We start from the raw sequence: 22,600 nt of genomic DNA on the forward strand, positions 1-22,600 counted from the left end.
GCCGTAACACTTACATACACATACATTGTGCAGTAAACTCTTAAGTTCCTATAGTTTTAATTACAGATTGGGTATTTGATGAAGAGTTTCTGTCTTTATAATTCATTCAGAAATATTTTGTTATTCTATTGAGGCACCAAAGGGATTCCATACATATGCAATGCTGTGCTTATCAGCACTAAGATGTGGAATAACTGAGAATGGGCAAAAGAAACTGGGGCCTAGCATTAGGTGACATTTAGAGAAATAGAGATGGGAAGGGTCTTAAATATGGCTTCTTAGGTCTTGAACTCTGCAGATGGAGAGCACTGTACCATCTGCTTTAGCCAGCAGACTTTGGTGATAATTATTTATTTGGTTCTGCATAATGCCTACTTATGGAAGAGAGGGAAGGGATTTTCATTGTCTCCTTGCTTTGTGTGGAGAAATAGAGGAATATATATCCCTGGTGGAGAAATTAGGTAGTTTCTAAAATTAAGCCTTACGTGTTTATGGTTAAAATTTGGAGTAGTCCTTCTCTGATTCAGGTGAATCTCTCTCTATAAATGGACTGTTGTTAGAGCATGTGAGTTTTAAAATTAGTTTTACTTTTCAAAGTAGAATTTTAAGCCCTTTTACATTTAAGTATAACATTTGCAAAGCGGTTCAGTGATTATTGAGTAGATGGTTACTGTTTGTTTTACTTTTCCATAGATACGAAATACTTAACTGATTTACTTTTTTGGAAAATCTTTAGCTGGCTTTTATTATGTAAATATTCCCGAAGTCTTAAGTGATGCTTTTTTCTGTTATTATTGTTATACTTGAAGGTATACATGAAAGCGAAGGCAGGCATCCTTAAATATTTTATCATTACAAAATAATACATTGATTTTTTTTTATGACTTTTTAAAAATAGAGCTATGACAAGTGCTTTCTCGGATCTTCAGAAACGGCTGATGCAAATAGGGTGTTTTGTGGTCAACTTGGTGCCGTGTATGTATTCAGTGAAGCACTCAACCCTGCGCAGATATTTGCAATTCATCAGTTAGGACCTGGATATAAGGTAGTAATAACGATCTTATGCATTCTATGGAAAGTTTTATGTGAATTCTATGTGAAATGTGATACAGTATAATATACTGTGATAGTCTTTCTTCAGTGTGCTTTAAAAGTCATCTCTGTTCTTTGGAATTTAGTTGTTAGTACAAGTTTCATTTTGCTTCAAAGGTGCTTTTTCTCTTTTGGATTTTTTTCCTCATGAACTTTTAAAATTCTAAAGAATGTTTTTTGTTATGTTGAAGCCATGGCTTTTGTTGACATAACTCTGAAATAATAAATTTTATAAAACCGTGTTGCTTATGTGGTATTTGAAATCTCAAATTTTGAAATATGAAATGAACAAATGACCGGTATATTCAAAATAGAGGTAACTTGGAAAGAACAAAGATTTAGAAGGAAAATGGTGTCAATTATTACACGTGGCTGAAATTACTCAGTTTTAGTTTTTACTTTTGCTGGTCCTTTACAGTAGGTGAGGAGGGTCAGTACAGTAGCAAGTATCTGAATTTTGCAAAGTCATTATTAAATATGGTTTATCACATTCTTCCTGTTTTTTAACTCCCAAAATGAAGACTTATTTAGGCAAGATATCACATTCACATACGTTAATTAGTTTTTAATATGCAGTACACCTGGCTAGGGAAATATATGAGTTTTATGTAAATCACATTAGTAACTGTGACATCCCAAACTGTTTGGAGCTGAGAGAAAAGTATGCATTGTAAGTCAAAGTATTTTTAATAATTCTGAAGAAGTACATGTCTTGCATGGAAGAGCTGTTTGTTTTAAACATAGTGTTTAAGTAATCAGTGTGAAGATTGTATTATGAAAAGGGGGTACTAAACTATTTCTGTTCCCAGTGATTTTAAAATAATCCTAAATTATGAGAATGATGCTGTCATTTTTATGTCAGGGTGATAATTCTTGCTACTGTCTTTTGTCCATATCAGTTTATTTGTTTTCCTGTCTCTGAAGTTAATTTGTGCTTGTAACAGCACTATTTCTTTCATTGGTTCTTTTGTTGGGTTTTGGGTCCTAGTTCTGCCATGTGTTGGCTTTGCATGGTAATGTTTCTGTAATTCAGATTTTTGGATTAACATACATCCTGACTCCTTTTGTTTCTTTCCCTTGGTCTGTAAAATATTTGATGTGGCTTTCTTCAGGCACTGCCAGAATATGATATTAGGTGAATCAAACCAATGATATATAAATAAAGGTAGAAAATTTTAAAAACCACAGGTATGCAAATTTTAAACCCAATATGATTGCTATAATGACATTTTAGAATTGATGGGAGCTTCTTGGTGGGAAAAAGGAAAAGGACTAAATATTAACAAGTTATGTAATTCTCCCCTTTGGAAAGGAGCAAACATTGTCTTGAATCACTTTGCGAACTTAGTTGTTTGTCATATAGCTTTTGCTCATCACATTCTTTTATAACAAAAGTGAAAATGAGTAGTAATCCTGTGTTGCCATGTTCTATACACAAGTACTCATGTTATATAAGAATGTAGTCCTAGCAGCCTAACATAGACAATAGAGTACCTATATCAAAGTCAGAACTTTTAAAAGAAAATACCTCTAAATTTTGGGTGTTACATGAAAAATAATTCGGGGCGCCTGGGTGGCTCAGTTGGTTAAGAGGCCAACTTCGGCTCAGGTCATGATCTCGCGGTCCGTGAGTTCGAGCCCCGCATCGGGCTCTGTGCTGACTGCTCAGAGCCTGGAGCCTGTTTCAGATTCTGTGTCTCCCTCTCTCTCTGCCCCTCCCCCGTTCATGCTCTGTCTCTCTGTGTCTCAAAAATAAATAAACGTTTAAAAAAATAATAATAATTTTATTAAGTTTTGAAAGTTCCCAGTTTATGGGTATAGCCCACTGAGCCCCTTGTTTATATTAAAGGAAGTAGACTGTAAATCAATGGGTATGTATGTATTTTCTCAATTTGTAAATATTAAAAATAGAATCACTATTAGGACAAACATCTGTAAAAATTTTTGACAATGAAAATTTTTTCCTAGAAATTCGGAGAATGAAGGGAGAGGGGAAAGAATGCAAATGAAGATCAGATTGTGTTATCACAGGGGAAAATAGCTGAAGTGGTTCACATAGCAGTCTCAATTTTCTTGGGTAAAAGTAGGAGGCAAAGTCACTTCCTATGAGTGAAGGGGTAAAGAGTTGCAGTGGAGTTTTTAAGGTGTTTAGGATATAATAATTAGTTGACATTTGGTGTAAATCACAAATGAAGCTTAAATTATTGTTATATAATAATGTATTTATATTCATCGATGTGCATTATATAGAGCTTCCTGTAAGTATAATGGTCAGACAATATTGTCTGTGATTCTGAGCTTAATGTAGATAGCATGTCAGCATCTGGGCCCTGAAATAAAATAAATTAATTCCCCCCAAAATAATGCCCTCAAACTATATTTACTATGTAGCCTATCCCATGTGATTTTGACTTCTTGGTCATTAGAGTATTCGGTAATTTTCTTTCTGTGAAATGTCTGGTTTTGAGCAATATAGCTTGTCTATGAATATTTTACACTTAGTTATTTTAGGTAAATGATTAATAAAGGAGGGTATTACTAGTCAATTAAATAAATCGTTAGGTTCAGGGGTGCCTGGATGGCTCAGTCATTTATGTGTCTGACTTCTTGACTTGCTCAGGCCATACTGTGGTCTCATGGTTCGTGAGTTCAATCCCTTCACTGGGCTCTGCACTGACAGTGCAGAGCCTGATTGGGATTCTCTCTCTCCTCTCTCTCTGTCCCTTCCTTTCTCCCTCTCAAAAATAAGTAAACTTTAAACATAAATAAATAGGGGAGACTGAGTGGCTCAGTTGGTTAAGCGTCTGCCTTTGGCTCAGGTTATGATCTTGCAAATGGTAAATTCAAGCCCCATGTCAGACTCTGTGCTGACAGCTCAGAGCTTGGAGCCTATTTCAGATTCTGTGTCTCCCTCACTCTCTGCCCCTCCCCTGCATGTACTCTCTCTCTCTCCTTCAAAAACAAATAAACATTAAAAAAATTTTTTTAACTAAATAAACCATTAGGTTTTGGATTTGTAAAACAGAATTTCTCACTGTAATTTTGTCTAGTCTAGAAACATTTACTGTGAGTTAAGTTTATCATACAGCTCCATTTGACGGGGTTATTCAGTGTGTACAAGATTCTGAAGTCATACATACAGTGACTTTTTGACATAAATTTACACAACATTTCAACAGTTTTGATATTTTCCAGTTGTTATTGGACATTTCCTAATTATCACTATCATATAATCTCTTGTGGCAAGCAATTCATCTCCCTTGCTAAATATTACAATATTAAGTTTTGCTTATGTCCTCCATTCAAGAAAATACTGATTTTTATCAGTTTATTATATTATGACAAAGGCATAACTGATAAGAGAAAATGTATAAAACAGCCTCCAAAATTAAAGATCACTTTGGAGGGTTTCTGATACCTGTTTGGATAGGCAAGTTCCTAGCAGTGATATTCCCACAATCACCACTTAACACTCTGCACATAATACAGAAAACAACTATGTGAGGGTTCTAAAGAGCCAAGATTTAGAGAGGTGTCAAAACATGAAGCAAGTGGTCCAGCACGGGCTGAGTTGCCAATTTTTTACTCTGATAGAAAAACTTTTTTGGCCAGAAAATAAGGTGAAAAGCACTTGGCCAGTCAGTACCACATGGAGGTTAATGGCCAGCTCAAGAAAAGAGACAGCCAGAAAAGGATCTGAATTCTATATTTAAAAAAACTCACCCTAAATCTCTAGCCCATTCCTGAAGCCATGATGATCATGATAAACTGATAATAGACTGTAAATAAGTCTTCAAGAACAGAGCTGAGACCTGAGGCACCACACATAGGAGGTATGACAGTCTGTAATAGTATTGATAGAAGAAATGACGCCACAAAACAAAAACATCAATACTTTTCAAAACAACATACTCTCCGTAGAATAATTTTCACCATGTCCATCATATAAGCCAAAATTACTTATTCTATGAAAAGCCAGGAAAATGTGACTTATTGTCCAGGACATGCCAACTCCGAGATAACCCAGGATCATGGAATTATTACATGAGGACTTTTAAGGAGCTATTGTAACTAGTGAAATTAAACAAAATTGCTTGTAATGAACTGAAAAATGGGAATTATCATCCACAAAAAGTGGAAATTTTAGAATTGAAAAATATATCTGGAATTAAAAATCCACTGTATGGGTTTAGTATTCGCAGAATGGATATGGTAGAGAAATAAACTTGCACATAGATTGACAGAACCATTAGAAAAGAAAGAAGAGATTAAGGGGGAAAGAACAAAACCATAAGATGCATGGGGTGGTTTTGAAGTCTAATATGCAGAGAAAGTGCCAGGAAAAAAAATATTTGAAGGAATATTTATAAAAAAAAAAACTTCGTAAATTTGGTTAAAAACAAAACAAAACAACGGACATTTATAGATTAAAGGAACTATGTAAACTCCAAGGAAAATAAATTCGAAGAGAACCAGAGTAGGCATATTATAGTAAAACAAAAGGAAAAAATAGTTATTGAAAGCAAGTAGAGAAAAGCTAGACATAACTGCACACTTTCCTTCAGCAATTGGGGAAACCGTAGAGCTGAAGCAGAACCTGTCAACCCAGAATTCTTCATCTAGTGAAAATCTTTAAGTCAAATAGATGGAAATTAAGACAATTTGTTTGTACCAGATGTACTCTGTAGACTGAAGAAAAAAACTTGGATCATTAAGAATGAAATAATGAAGAATATGAATGAATGATAAATGTATGGATAAAATAAAATATCTTTTATTTTCTTTAAAGCATATACCACCGATTAAAGCAAAAAATATTACACTGAATTTTTTTGGTTTATAATATACATACATTTAATATATATGACAGCTCTAATGGAAGGTTCTGGGAGGGGATATAATTGTAAACTTTTCATATTTTACAAAGTGTCTGTGGGATTTAAGAATATTGACTGAAATTCAGTAGCCAAAATGAAATTAACAAATTCAGTCACTTTTCTTGACATGTAAGTATTCAGTATTTAATGAAAGATAACATATATTCAACATATACTCAGTAGTAAGGAAAAATAAATTAATGCAAGCTAATGAAGACAAGGTGAATGAGATATGAATAAGAAGCATTCACTGAGTCATCCATTCTTTTTAAAAACATTTGTTATTAAATATTATTTATTGGCACTGTTATTCTAGGCGTTCTAGGTGCTAGGGATAAGACAGTGAACAAAACAGACAAAAAACCCCCTGCCTTTATTGGAGGTAAAGAGGATATACATTATCATGGGAGGAGACAGAAAACAAAACAAAATAAAAATACATAGTGTGCTTGATGGCGGTAAGTGCTATGGGAAAAATAAAGCATGTAAAAAACAGAAAATTCTGGACTACGGTTTTAATAGAGTGATGAAGGGGATTTCACTAAAAACTTCAAGGAGGTGAAGTTGATGCCAGCCAGGTGGATATTTGGGGAAGAGCTTTCAGGCCACATGGGAAAGCAGGTGTAAAGGCCACTTAGTAGGATCTTATTTGAGAGATTACAGAACACTGTGATTGTGTTTCCCTGTGACTCAGAGTTTAGATAAGGCTGATATCAATAGAAGTAATGGAACTTGGTTGGATTTTTGATAAAGCATACCTAAAATAATACTCTAAGAGGTCAGCTTTTACATATATTTTGGAGGTAAAGCCAGTAGGATTTTCTGTCCCTGTGAATGTGGATTAAAGGTACAAGAGAAGATTCAAAGGTGACCCAATGTATATTAGCCTGAACAACTGAATTGATGGGCTTTTTATTTACTGAGCTAGGGTAGATTTGAAAAGACTAAATTTGGGGGAGTAAAGTCAAGAATTTGGTTTTGGACATGGGAAGTTTGAGATGCCAGTTAGACATCTAATGGAGAAATGTATGCCTGAATTGTGGGGGAGAAGTCTAGATTGGAGATAGAAATTTGGCATTGGTAGGGTATATACAGGATTTAAAGCTATGAGACTGGATTTAGGAATCAATGAAGTGAGTTCAGAGATAAAAGATGAATGAGGAATGAGTCCTTGGAAAAGCCAATGTTTGCAGGTTATGGAGATGAGAAGGACCCAGCAAGGGAAAATTAGGAGGAGAGCAAGAGAGTAAGGAAAAAGCAGGAGGGTATGGTGTCCTGGACATTTTAAAGGAAGAGGAGGTGAATAATTGTCAAATGATGCTGACAGGTTGAGTAAATTCAGGACTGAGAAATGGCGATTGGATTTAGCAGTATGGAGGTCAGGGGTGATCTTGATTATCACAATTTAAAATTAGTTAAAATGAGAGAAAACATCTTTCACTTAATGAAGACAGTAGTGTTTTTTCAGAATTGAAAGAAAAGCATTAATTTATGGTTGAAAGTATAGTTTAGTTCTGTGTGTATCATTCTAGTGCATTGCATACCAAGACTTTATCTCTTCCTTTGTAATATTCCATCACTCAGTTTCCATCATTTTTTCCTTTTGAAGAGCTGTTTATATGTAGTTGATTTTTTTCTGGTTTCATAATTATTTGTTTTTACTATTTTATACATTTATGTTAAATATATTTGTATGTAAAAATTTTATGGAAAGAAATACCTCTGAGTAGTATATACTTAAATGCATGTGAATAGGGGCATGTAAACTTTCTCTGCAAAATGGTGAAGCTTTATTTTCAAATTGTCATACTTTAAATGATTTTTTATTTTAGTATCTTTGGATGATATGAACATACTCAAAGTATGATAACATTTTTCAAATTAGTTGCAATTCTTTTGGAATTACTTTTAAAGGGTCAGTTTTTAAGTGACACAAAAAATAGTTCTCATTACTTAGAACTATGCTATATATATATTTTTTCAACGTTTATTTATTTTTTTGGGACAGAGAGAGACAGAGCATGAACGGGGGAGGGGCAGAGAGAGAGGGAGACACAGAATCGGAAACAGGCTCCAGGCTCCAAGCCATCAGCCCAGAGCCCGACACGGGGCTCGAACTCACGGACCGCGAGATCGTGACCTGGCTGAAGTCGGACGCTTAACCGACTGCGCCACCCAGGTGCCCCGAACTATGCTATATTTTTAATAAAAGATGGTTTTGTGACACCTGTTAATTCATCAAACATGGCTTCAAGTTGATTTTCTTTTTCCCAAAAATTAGATCCATCCCTTGAGGATGACTGTTTTCCTTCAAAAATGTAATTTAAAATGTTATAGAGTTTGATCAGTACTGGAATTGGAGAGTGGATCCCAGAAAGCCTTGAACAGTTCTGTCCACCTTCCCCCTCACCCCCTCACCAGGGGCCTGGTGCTGCTCCTGGCCGCAGTCACTGCAACCTTGAGTAGTGAGGCCGAGATCCAGCCTTGAAGTAAGTGGCAGCCAGGGTGGCCTCATATTGGCAGTACCTGAAGGGTCAAGTTCATCACAAGGAAGATTTGGAGAACAGTAAATTGTTCAATGTAAGAAGCAGATATGGTTTAATCAACAGGGATGACAGCAGGGAATATGTATTTGTATACCAGACTGCCAGAAAGAAGAATAACCCCAGGAAACACCTTTGCAGTGTGGAAGATGGAGAAGCTGTTGAGTTTGATGTTGTTGAAAGGACAAAAATGGGTGCAGAGGTAGCATATGTTACAGGCCCTGGTAGAGTTCCAGTGCAAGGCAGTAAACATGAAGCAGACTAACCTGCTAAATTATAGACACTATCCACGTTACAGGGGTCATCCACACAATTACTAGTGGGATTTCCAGAATAGCGAGAATGAGGAAAAGAATGTGGGATCCAGGAGGGCTCCGAAAGGCCAGGCCCTCCTGCAAGTCACAGTGTCCACTTTATTTACTACATGTGGAGACGCCACGGGTGTTGAACACAGTATTCCAACTTTCCTGTGTGGGGAGAAGTGATGGAAGGTGCTGACAACGAGGGTTCAGGAGAGCAAAGTAGACCAGTGAGACAGAATATGCATTGGGGTTATAAATGACCATTCCACAGGAACCTTCCTTGCCAAAGGCAACCTAAAGAGGATGGCAGTGAAGAAGATAAGGAAAATCAAGGAGGTGAGACCCAGGGTCAGTAGCCACCCCCACATCTGTACTATTGCAACCTCAATCACAGACAGAAGCCCAGAAAACCCTAAACCACAAGATGGCAAAGAGACAAAGCAGCCAACCCACCAGTGGAGAATTAGTCCTCTACCAAGGCTGTGCAGGGTAGGGTGGAGTAAATGCAGTCTTACCATCTCTACCATCATCCCATCATCTGGTTTAGTTAGCCAACAAGGGGAAATGAATATGAAGTTTCAACAGTAAGAAACAACGGAAGGTTGGCGCTGAAGATCTCAAATGCTTGCTTTTTGTCCATTTACCAGATAGCTAAAGCTCTTTGCATTATCTCTGCAGACTGGAGTTTCTGATATATTTACCTAAAGATCTCTCTCTCTCTCTCTCTCTCTCTCTCTCTCTCTCTCTCTCTCTCCCCCCCCTCTCTTTTTTAAGACTGATTTTCCGGGGCGCCTGGGTGGCGCAGTCGGTTAAGCGTCCGACTTCAGCCAGGTCACGATCTCGCGCTCCGTGAGTTCGAGCCCCGCGTCAGGCTCTGGGCTGATGGCTCAGAGCCTGGAGCCTGTTTCCGATTCTGTGTCTCCCTCTCTCTCTGCCCCTCCCCCGTTCATGCTCTGTCTCTCTCTGTCCCAAAAATAAATAAATGTTGAAAAAAAAATTAAAAAAAAAAAGACTGATTTTCCTCAGTACACTTAAAAAGGTTTTTTAATTGTTTCATATCTGGAAAAGTTGAGATTTTTAACAACCTCATTTTTAATTTGTAATAAATGTTTTCTATTTGATTTTTTTCCAAAAAGTCAACAGACTGCAAGCACCACTTAATAAAGGTCTTTAAAAATGCTGTAGATTTTGAAAATGTTTTTTATTTTTTTATTATTTTTTTAACTTTTATTTATTTTGAGACAGAGAGAGACAGAGCATGAATGGGGGAGGGTCAGAAAGAGAGGGAGACACAGAATCTGAAACAGGCTCCAGGCTCTGAGCTGTCAGCACAGAGCCTGACTGTGGGGCTTGAACTCCTGGAGTGTGAGATTATGACCTGAGCCGAAGTCGGACGCTTAACCGACTGAGCCACCCAGGTGCCCCTGAAAATGTTTTTAAAAAATCTTATATATATAAGAAGTGTTTTGAGTAATAGAATGTATGTGTAAGTAGTTTTAAGGTGAATCTTTTGGAAAATACACTGCTTGTGATCATATTTGTTTAGCTATATTTGCTTTAAAATATCAGGTGTATTATTTAAAGATATACTATATTTATCATAATAGAATTTCCTTGAGTGGTGAGACAAGTGTTCCATTTTTCCAAAGTTCTGCCCCACCCCTCAAATATAATGCTTTCAGCAAGACATTTTATTATCCACGTTCAGATAATTTTTACTCTCTGGTCTTAAATTAAAAATTCCTACAAGGTTTGGGGCGCCTGGGTGGCGCAGTCGGTTAAGCGTCCGACTTCAGCCAGGTCACGATCTTGCAGTCTGTGAGTTCTAGCCCCGCGTCGGGCTCTGGGCTGATGGCTCAGAGCCTGGAGCCTGCTTCCGATTCTGTGTCTCCCTCTCTCTCTGCCCCTCCACCGTTCATGCTCTGTCTCTCTCTGTCCCAAAAATAAATAAAAAACGTTGAAAAAAAAATTAAAAAAAAAAATTCCTACAAGGTTTTTACCCAGTTAATGAACATTTTGTATATGCTAACAAGTTTTTCCTCCACCAACTCAGTCAAATAATGCTTCCTAAGGGTCATTGAGGGAAAATGGGTAGCTTAATGCCATTTCCTCATTATTTGAAGATCTTTGATTAGGTTTAAAATTTCATTGTAAACTCATGGATTTAAATGTATTTGAAGTGTTTCAATCTATAGCAGTTATTCTCCTTTTTGAAATTCAAATTGTCCCACCTTTGAGTGATGAGTTCTAGTTGGTCCTTTAGTCTTTTGACCTGACTCTGTAGTCTTTGATAGCTTCCTTGCTATTTCCCAAGACAGTGCTTCAGACTCATCTTGAACATTTTGTTGCTTAAGTCCTGGAATCAGCCATTATTCCAAGAATCCTTAATTTCTACTAGTGTGAAATTAATGGCTTGTTGTGTTTTAACTTGATCTTCCCTAAATTAAATCTATATCTCCTTCTTCTTTATTGACAATACTAGTTGTCATGTGCACAGAGGAAAGTCTATAATTACGCATACAGTAGTCTCTGAACAACACTACTGATACTACTCTAATGATGTTATTACTGAAAACCGTTAATTTTTTTTGTATATGCTCTCTTCATTTTCATTGCCATTTTTTATGTACTTTTAGATGTGTTATGTGCTGAACTGTGTTTCCCCCAAATTTATATGCTGGAGTCGTAACTCCCAGTAGCTCAGAATGTGACTATATTTGGAGATAGGGTCTTTAAAGAGGTAACTAAGCTCCAGTGAGGCTGTTAGGGTGGACCTTGATCTAATATGAATGGTGTCCTTGTAAGAAGAAAGTAAGGTACACACATGCACAGAGGGAAAACCATATGAAGATACAAGGAGGAGACGTGGTCATCTACAAGAGTAGGAGAGAAGTTTCAGAAGGAACCAACTATGCTGACACTTTGATTTTTAGGCTTCTAACCTCCAGAATTGTGAGAAAATAAATTTCCATTGTTTAAACTACCCAGACTTTGGTACTTTGTTGTGGCAGTCCTAGCTGACTAATACATGGTACGATCTACATTGTGAGTATACATAGTTATCATATACTATTCTCAATTTTTAAAATTCTTACTTAGTTGTAATCTTGTAAGTACTTACATATTTTAGTTTCATCCCATTCCTTGTATTGATGTATTTTGGGTGTCTGAAGCTCATTGTTTAGTGTATTTCTCTAGAAGGGAATCATGGGAGTAATACTTCTTGAGGACTGCGTTTCATTGTTAGTTTGTTAGGGGTTTTTACACTTGATAGGCATTTGCCTGGTTATAAAATCCTTGACTATCCTTTCTTTGAACATATTAAATATGTTACTAATTTTCTTCTGGCTTTAAATATTTTGTTCAAACTCTGATGGCAGTCTGATATCCTTTTTGTTATCAGGCACTTGTTCTTTTTGCCTGTATGTTCAAAGGATTTCTTTTGTATCTAGTAATTTTGGTAGAAATGTCTTGGTCATTTGGAGTTGATTTCTCAGATGAATGGTGTGCACTTTCAGTATGCAGTTTTGCATCTTTTTGTATTTCAAGAAATTTTTCATATACTGTTTAGTGTTCTGTTTTCTTGCTTTGGTTTTCTTTTTCGGTGACTTGAGTATACATGTTTGATTTACTTTGCTTATCTTTGTATTTGTCACTGTGTGTGTGTGTGTGTGTGTGTGTGTGTGTGTGTGTGTGTGTGTGTATTCAAGTTAGTTTTTGGGTTTCTTTTTGTTTGAAGGACTTCCTTTATTAGTTCTTGTAGAGTGGGTCAGATAGCAAGAAATTGTCTCAGTTTTTATGTTTTTTAAATGTATTTCATTTTGTTTTCGGATGGCTTTCCTGGATATAAATTCTTGGTTGAAAGATTTTCTTCGAGCACTTTGAATATTGTATTTCACTATGTTCTGGCCTCCATTTATTTATGTATTATTATTATTTTTAAGTGTTTATTTTTGAGAGAGAGTGGATGAGGTACAGAGAGAGAAGGGGACAGAAGATCCTATGTGGGTTCTGTGCTGACAGCAGACAACTCCATGTGGGGTTCAAACTCACGAACTGCGAGATCATGACCTGAGCCAAAGTTAGACGCTTAACCGACTGAGCTGTCCAGGTGCCCCATGGCCTCCCATTTTTTTAGATGAGAAGTCAACTCTTGAACTTACTGGTGTTCTTTTTAGGTGAAGAGTCATTTTTCTCATGCTGCTTTAAGATTGTCTCCGTGTCTTTGGTTTGCAGTATTTTTACTATGATTTTTCTGTCTGTATATTTCTTTGCTTTCATTTTTCTTTGAGTTCATGGGCTGAATATGTAAATTGGTGTTTTCCAAAAATTTGAGAAGTTCTCAGCCATCAAATTTTTTAATATTTTTCTCTTTTTCTTCTCTACTGCAGCCATCCCATTCTGCATATGTTGGTACATGTTTCCCATATTTCTCTGAGGCTCCATTTTCTTCACTCATTTTTCTCTCTGGTTTTTGGATTACATAATCTTTATTATTTTTATGTCTGCTAATTCTGTCCTCTGCTTTGTTCAAATCTTTTGTTGACCTCTAGAAAAGTTTTCAGGTCAGTTACACTTTTCAACTCCAGAATTTCCATTTGGATTGTTTTTATAGTATTTCTGTCTTAATTGATGTTATCTATTTAATATGACATTATCATAATACCTGCATTTACTTCTCTAATTATTATTTTCTTTTAGTTCTTTGAACATATTTTTAATGGCTACGTTGGAGCCTTTTCCTGTTAAAGCTAACATCTGTGTGCTCTCACTGGCAGTTTCTATTGCCTGCATATTTTCCATATGTATGGGTTGTATTTTCCTGTCTCATTCCATCTCTCAATGTCTGGTTGGAAAATGTCCATAACCCTCTTTTTTTTATTTAAAAAAATGTAACATCTTTATTGAAATGTAATTTCTATACTGTACAGTTCACTCATTTTAAGTTTACAAGTAAATTATTTTAAGCAACTTACAGAGTTGTATTGACATCCCTGCCGTCCAAGTTTAGAACATTTCTATCACCGTGCATGCCTATTGGCAGTCACTCCTCATTCTCATCCCCATGCTACTCATACCATTTTATGTAACAATTCTGCTTCTGGAAATCCTTCAAAGAATAATTTACTAAATACTGGTATATATATATATATATATATATATATATATATATGCACAAGCATGCTTATTATACTTTCATATGTAATTTTGAAGTGTTGGAAGTGATGTAAATAACCCAAATGGAGTAAGTATAAGAAAATTATTAAGTCACTTAAGTTGTATCATAACTAAAAAAAAAACAAAAACCTAAAAATGTTGTATTTAGTTAATTATAATGTGAGGTAGTTTTGCTCCTACAAGCCAAAGCAGGGAATTATGATATTTGCATCATGGACTGAAAAAAATTAAGGACATTTTTTTTTTCAAATAAGAATAGGTTGTTTTAGACTTCTTATATGATATTTCCCAAAAAGATTTTATAACTTCTAGAGAATATATTAAACATTGTTTATTTCACTGGAAGCTATATAAACAAAATGAAAGTTAAGGTTTTTTTTCCAGACAGAAGAATGCACATACATTTCAGAATTGTTAAAATGCCAACATGCCAAAGCTAATTACTATTTAGTAACCCATTTTTCAGTATTTTATTTCAATCATTATTTTTAGAAAGCAAGTATTCTGAGTTCTTAAGCATGATAGGATTATAAAAAAAGATAAGAGTTAATAAGCTATTTCAGCATTATTTTTAAAGGATAGTAACCAGGAGCCAGAGTGATATCTTTAGTGTTTTTTAGGACTTTTCACTTAAATCACTGAGGATTATAAGAATGAATTATATTAGTAATTATTAGTACAAGAATTTCAGCTCAAAAAAGAATTTACTGGTTATAAGTGTAGTTTGTGGCGAAGAACATTGGTGATTTCATATTCATACTTAATAATTGCTGTGTTTCTTAAAGCAACATGTAGCAAGTAAAGAAAAAGGGCACAAAGTCAAATAAAGATATTTAAATAGACAAAAACTGGAAAGTGGTAGGTTTTCATACATGTAGCAAGTAAAGAAAAAGGGCACAAAGTCAAATAAAGATATTTAAATAGACAAAAACTGGAAAGTGGTAGGTTTTAGCAACAGTAGATAACAAAAGTTTAATGACCGAATTGAATCCATAAAGAAACGCAGAATGAAGGAGGAATAGGATAGTATATTTGTAATCTTAAAAGTATGATCTTAATATAAACGGTATGCATATTCTCAAAAAAAGAATAAAATAAAAATTAAAATGCCAAAATATTAAATAAAGAGGAATGGATAATTTTATTCTAAATTCTGAATTTTCCCTGGATAAAGAAAAGTCATTTAAAAAAGTAACTTTAGTGGTGCTTGAGTGGCTCAGTCGGTTAAGTGTCTGATTCTTGATTTCTGCTCAGGTCATGATCTCATGGTTGGTGGGATTGAGCCCTGCAGTGGTCTCTGTGCTGACAGCCTGGAGCCTGCTTGGGATTCATTCTCTGTCTCTCTGCCCCTCCTTCCCCTACCCCTCAAAATAAATAAATAAACATTAAAAAATAGAAGTAGCTTTGAAATGACTAGAGGAAAAACAATTCTATTTGGATGAATTTCCTCATACAACTTTAAAATTCAGAGAACATTTGTTAAGCCATTTCTATACATGGAGCACTATTATAGGCATTATGGAACATGCAAAGCTCTCAATTACCTTTAAGTAACTTATAACCAAGTAAGGGAGAAAGACCTACAAAAAAGCTAAAAAGTGAAGTTGATTGAATTTATAATCCTGATACAATCTGAAAACAGTAAGTCCAGTGGGATCATGGAAAAGGATTCTGATTGTAGGAACTGAGAAATGCTTCATAGAGAACATAGCTTGAAAACTGATTCAGTCAGGCTCATGAAACTTTTAAGATTTTTTGAAATTCATTAGGAATAAGTGAGTTTTACTTATTTTAGTAGGGAATAATCTGCTTCTCTCGATTACCTCTCATAAATCCATCCAACTGAAAATGCTGGTTTTGTTGTTGTTGTTGTTGTTGTTCCTTTTTGGATCCATTGATACTCTTTAACTGATTTTTTTTCCCGTGGAGATGAGGAGGAGAATTTGCAAAACAATCTTCTAAAACCTATCTAATTACACAGTTTTTTAATTAATTAAATTTTTATTTGACTATAGGTGGCACAATGTTACATACGTTTTAGATGTACGACATAGTGAGTTGACAAGTTTTTACATTATGCTACATTCAGTGCAAGTGTAACTACCATTCATCACAACACATCACTATTACAGTATCATTGACTATGTTATTAATGCTGTGCCTTTTTTTCCTGTGACTTATTTATTCTATAACTGGAAACTTGTATCTTCCAGTCCCTCTAGTTATTTTGCCCATTCCTCCACCCTCCCCCCTGTTCCCCTCTAGCAATCATCAGCTTCCATATCTTGGCTATTGTAAATAATGCTGCAATAAACATAGTGGTGCATCTATCATTCTGAATTAGTGTTTTAATTTTCTTTTTTTAAATGTTTATTTTTGAGAGAGAGAAAGAGAGACAGAGAGAGATAGAGAGAGAGAATGCGCAGGGGAGGGGCAAAGGATGCCAAGCGGGCTCTGTGCTGACAGCAGAGAGCCTGATGTGCGGCTTGAACTGATGCACCGTGCTATCATGACCTGAACTGAAGTCAGATGCTCAACCATCTGAGCCACTCAGGCATCCCAGTAATTTCACTCTCTTTGGGTAAATACCTAGTAGTGGAATTATTGGATTACAGCATTTCTATTTTTAGTATTTGAGGGCCCTCCATACTGTTTTCCACAGTGGCTCAAAATAAACTCAAAATGGTGTAAAGACCTAAACATGAGACCTGAAAACCATAAAAATCCTTAAAGAGAACATAGGCAATAGTTTCTCTCACATTGGCCTTAGCAGCATTTTTCTAGATATGTTTCCTAAGGCAAGGGAAACAAAAGCAAAAGTAAACTATTAGGACTATATCAAAATAGAAAGCTTTTGCACATGAAGGAAATTACCAACAAAATGAAAAGGCAACCTAATGAATGAGTGAAGATATTGACAAATGATATATCTGATAAGAGGTTAATATCCAAAATATATAAAGAATTCACTCAATGCAACTCCCAAAAAACAAACAATCGAATTAAAAAATGGAAAGAGGACCTGAATAGACATTTTCTCAAAGAAGACTATACATATAACCAACAGACACATGAAAAGATGCTTAACATCACTAATCATCAGGGAAATGCAAATCAAAACCACAATGTGGTACCTTTGTACACTTTTAGTCAGAATGGCTAAAATAAAAAAGAAATAAGTGCTGGCTTAATTAATTAATTTCAGAAAACCTTCAACCTGATTTTATCCATTTTTGGAGTAACTGGTAGTGAATGTGTCCTACTGCTGTAAATAACTATAAAAATGTGCAAACTATGCAAACTATCTGTTTCTTTGACACTTGTCAATACACATAGCACAGTCCTGACATCCTTGCAGGTAGAAATATATTTAAGATGAGCTGGATATTCATCCTTGGTATCTGGCTGGGGCCAACATTTTTATTGAGGCACTAGGAGGTGGAGGTAAGCTGAGCTGAGGAGGTTGAGATCAGAATTAAGGGCAGCTCAAACAGCTAGAATATGTGGAACAGGGTTCAGAAAAGGACAAAGCTGTTGGGGTAGAGGCAGAAGTCTGTGAGGGTTCCCTGTTCATCTTTGCCCAGGGTCGAGTTGTACATTTATGGGGTGAAGCTCCACGAGCCCTAGCAGAAAGTAGGTGTTAACTAATAGCAGAAGAGGCGTAGTAGAGGTCACACAGTTGTCTGAGTCTACGGAGTGTCAGCCCAGTTAGAGCTTTATCTCCACATCCTCAGCTGCTCAGTAACTGTTGTACAAACGAATGACAGTAGTGGTATAGAAATTTTGGAGTTTTATTCTACTAGATTATAATTACTCACACAGATGTCCAATCAAATCATGTCTGCAAAGTGTATCTTTTATGATTATATAATATTGATTGCTTTTGCAGTTTAACTTTTAAAATTACCAGCCTATCAAGATCTATTCTTCCATGCAACTGCATGCATGTTGAAAACTTTTTACTCATATTAGAAAAATGAGTTACAGGAAATTACTTAATATTGGGAAATGATTGATTAATTTCATATAAGTAGTTTCTTGGTATCATTGTGTTAAAAATTTCTCCTGGATAGTGGTTGGTACCAGTGTTTCTCTAATTTAATATTTGAAATATGGTGGTTATTATAGTGCTGATACTTGGCATTTCTGCTAATTTTATATATTCCATTATCATAATTTTTAAAGATTTGATTGGACGAATAATTATCCACTGTGTGAAACAAGTGACTGCACTTCATGCAGTGAAATTTTCTGTGCTGATCTACTTGTTGGCATGTTTGTGACTATAATCTTTTCTTTATAATCTTACTTGTTAAGGGTTGGTAATAATGATTTCAGGGCATGCCATTGAGTAAATTTCATCAGTGTACTACACATTTATTGTATTCAAGGAATTGTTCTAAGCTTTAGAGGATTAAAAATGATCAAACTTATACTCTCTTTATGAGAATAATTATATTCCTAAATGTTTATAATTAAAAGTTGATATGTGTACCAGAAAGGAAATATAATGTAAATGCTGTTAAAGTTTTGTGAAAGGATGATTAATTTCAGCTACAAAGACTTTAGGAATTCTTCATAGGAAAAAGGTTTTTAGGGTTCTTGAAAAATACATAAATTTCAGACGGTGAGCAGGACATGATGATAGAATGTGAGAAAGAGGGCATGATTAAAGGGAAAGAATCAAGGGAATATAGGGTGTGTTTATGGATTAATCCATAAACAGACATGGCTTCATGGTAGAATACAGAGTAGGCTGAGTGGTTTATGGTGGGATGTGAGGATGATTATGATTGGTTGAAACCAAGTTATTGAAGACTTTGAATATCAAAATGATGAATTTTGTTTTTCCAGTCATTTGGAATTATAAAAAAAATTGTGGTAGGAGAATGGATTGATTCTATATATATATTTCCTAGAGAAGTTTGGAAATGTAGATATTAGAGTTTGAAGTAATTTTACTTCATATTATTATTAATATGCATTATTCATATTATTTTTAATTTTTATTTTTGAAAACTTTTAAAAATGTTTTATTTATTTTTGAGAGACAGAAAGAGAGATAGAGTGTGACCAGGGGAGGGCAGAGACACACACAGAATCTGAAGCAGATTCCAGGCTCTGAGCTGTCAGCACAGTACCTGATGGGGGAGCTCAAACCCATGAACTGTGAGATGATGACCTGAGCTGAAGTTGGACGCTCAACTGACTGAGCCACCCAGGCGCCCCTAGATTATTCATTTTGAAGGGAAACTTCTCCAGTGTATAGGTGGCAACATTCTCTTAAGTTACACAGTAGGAAACATAATTCATGGAATGTTGTGTCATTACCTATTAATATCAGTAATACTAGTCACATAGCGATACTGGAGAGAGCAGTAGGTATTGCCATATATATGTTATTCTTACATAATTCAATGGAAATGGCTATATTCTTAACATTGGTGAAGTTTTCAGATGTTACTAGAAAATAGCAAGTCTCTGCTCTTGTAGCTATTAGATAAACTTAATTTGGTTGAGTTTAGCAGTGTTCTGGAACATTTTCCCATGTTTATGTTAAGTAATTCCAATTTGGGTGATTAGGTTCTATTCAATGAGGTTTTGCCTCATTAGCAAGTATGTTACAGATATCTGGATGTTCACTACCATATGCCATTATATAAAATTTATGGTATATATTTTGTGAGTGACATTTATGAAAAAATATCTTACAGAAAAATACTTGTATAATACTAAGTAGGAAAGGATACGGTAAAAATAGCAGCTGCCATTTTGTGTTGCTTTTAAAGATCCAGGTATTGTTCAAAGTTCTCTATTTACTATTTTGTCTGTAAGGTGTGTAATAAGAGATGAGAGGTAAATAACTTGGGGATGTATACACACCTAGTGTGTGATAGGGTTGGGATTCAGACTTAAGTTGAACTAATTTTGAGCCCAATGTTTTTAGCTATTTATTTATTGCACTGTACAAAACTGAGAAGACAGTATCTTACTTTTTTAATTTCAAAGCTTTTCCCCAAGTTTTATTGAGATATAATTGACATATAACATTACATTCTTTTAAAGCATACAATATAATGATCTGATACATGTGTATATTGTGAAATGACTGCCATCGTAAGGTTAGCTGACCGATCCATCACCTCACATGGTTATAATTTTTTGTGTGTACTGAGGACTTTTAAATCTGCTCTCTTAGCAACTTCCAAATATACAATACAGTATTGTTAGCTGTGATCAACATTGTTTATATTGTTCTTCAGAATTTATTCATCTTGTAAGTAGAAGTTTATAGTCTTTGACCTTCTTTGCCCATTTTATTTATCTCCTCTCTCCACCTCTGGCCATTCTTTGTGAATTCTTTGTTTGTTTGTTGGCTTGCTTGCTTTAGATTCCACATATAAGTAAGGTTGTATAGTTGCTTTTCTCTGATTTATTTCACTTAGCATAATGTCCTCAAGGTCCATTCATGTCATTGCAAATGGCGAGATTTCATTCATTTTTACGGCTGAATAACATCCCCTTGTATACATACATGTACAACATTTTCCTTATGCAGTTACTCATCTATGGACACTGAAGTTGCTTCCATGTCTTGGCTATCGTAAACAATGCAGTGAACATGGGAATGCAGATATCTTTACGAGTTAGTGTTTTCATTTTTTTTTTGGATGAATATCTAGAAGTAGAATTGCTAGATCATATAGTAATTCTAGTTTTAAGTTTTTGAGAACACATCATACTCTTTTCTATAGTTGCTGCACCAGTTTACTTTCCCACCAGCAGTGCAAAAGGATTTTCTTTCCTCCACCTCCTTGGCAACACTTGTTATGTCTTGTTTTTTCAGTAATAGCCATTCCAACAGGTGTGAAGTGACAGCTTATTGTGGTTTTGATTTGGATTTCACTAATTAGTGAAATGTGTCTGTTACCATCCTTATGTCTTTTTTGGAAAAATGTCTATTCAAGTCCTCTGCCCGTTTTTAAATTAGACTGTTTTCTTGGTGTTGAGCTGCATGAGTTCTATATATTTATTTTATATTAGCCCCTTATCAGGAAATTGATTTGCAAGTATTTTCTCCTGTTTGGTAGCTTGCCTTTTCATTTTGTTGGTGGTTGCCTTCACTGTGCGGAAGTTTTTAGTTTGATATAGTCCCACTGGTTTATTTTTGCTTTTGTTGCCTTTGTTTGTGTCAAATCCCCCCAAACCCTTAATACAATGTAGCTCCACTAGCTGGAACTTACGTTGCTCTTCCTCCAGTTTCTGTCTACACATTGCTTTTCTTTAAAAAAAAATTTTTTTTTAATATTTATTTCTGAGACAGAGACAGAGCATGAGTGGGGGAGGGGCAGAGACAGAGGGAGACACAGAATCCCAAGCAGGCTCCAGGCTCAGAGCTGTCAGCATAGAGCCCGATGCGGGGCTCAAACTCACAAACCATGAGATCATGACCTGAGCCAAAGTTGGTGCCTCAACCAACTGAGCCACCCAGGTGTCCCACACATTGCTTTTCTTGATATAACATCATCAACATAAGGAGGTAGCACTACTCTACCTGGTTAAACTCCAACTTGCTTTTGGGTCATCCAACTCCTTGACTCCCCTCTTCCTTATTTAGTCTGCTTCCCCAATGTCTTGATGTCATAGATACTCTTTCCTCAAATTCCTCAGCTAAATAGCTAATAGTCCTCCTTTACTGAAATAGTTATTTCAATAAACAAACTCATATGTCTTATTCCTCCAAAATAATTAAATCTGCTTCTGATCAGTTCTTTGCAATGTAAGTAAAAATTCTAACATATTTGTGAAAATTTTTTTGAAAATGATTATGTTAGAAGCATAAATATTAAACCTTTTGAGCATTTATAATCTTATTGAAATACATATTAAAATGTTGATATTATAATACCAAGGCAACCAGTGAAGAAGGCAAATTAAAATGGTTTTATGTTGCCAATATTACTACCTTATATAGTTAACTCATAATTTCATTCAGATAATCCTCATTTATTTATTTATTTATTTATTTATTTATTTATTTATTTATAAAATATAATTTATTGTCAAGTTAGCTAACATACAATGTATACAGTGTGCTCTTGGCTTTGGGAGTAGATTCCCATGACATCGCTTACGTACAACACCCAGTGCTCATCCCAACAAGTGCCCTCCTCAGATACCCATCACCCATTTTCCCCTCTTCCCCTCTCCACCCCCCCGTTGTCAACCCTCAGTTTGTTCTCTGTATGTAAGAGTCTCTTATGGTTTGCCTCCCTCTCTGTTTGACACTATTTTCCCCCTTTTCTTCCCCCATGGTCTTCTGTTAAGTTTCTCAGATTCCACATATGAGTGAAAATATGTGATATCTATCTTTCTCTGACTGACTTTTTTCACTTAGCATAATATCCTCCAGTTCCACCCACGTTGTTGCAAATGGCATGATTTCCTGCTTTGTCATTGCCAAATAGTATTCCATTGTATATATAAGCCACATCTTCTTTATCCATTCATCAGCTGATGGACATTTGGGCTCTTTCCATAATTTAGCTGTTGTTGAAAGCACTGCTATAAACATTGGGGTACATATTCCCCTGTGAATCAACACTCC

General features: G+C 35.4%; 1 protein-coding gene and 1 pseudogene across 8 annotated transcripts in view; both read left to right on the plus strand.

Moving 5' to 3' along the window:
• The window catches only part of NBEA (neurobeachin), a 680,460-nt gene that overhangs the window by 103,104 nt on the left and 554,756 nt on the right, over positions 1 to 22,600 (plus strand). For all 8 annotated transcript variants that reach the window (XM_047854707.1, XM_047854709.1, XM_047854711.1 and 5 more), the window contains exon 8: positions 899 to 1,045. In XM_047854707.1, the coding sequence (XP_047710663.1) occupies positions 899 to 1,045 (147 nt within the window). The remainder of the gene's footprint in view (positions 1 to 898; positions 1,046 to 22,600) is intronic.
• On the plus strand, positions 6,422 to 9,317 carry LOC125169435 (Y-box-binding protein 1-like; annotated as a pseudogene).

The sequence above is a fragment of the Prionailurus viverrinus genome, chromosome A1 (assembly GCF_022837055.1).
Source record: "Prionailurus viverrinus isolate Anna chromosome A1, UM_Priviv_1.0, whole genome shotgun sequence".
Lineage (NCBI taxonomy): Eukaryota > Metazoa > Chordata > Mammalia > Carnivora > Felidae > Prionailurus > Prionailurus viverrinus.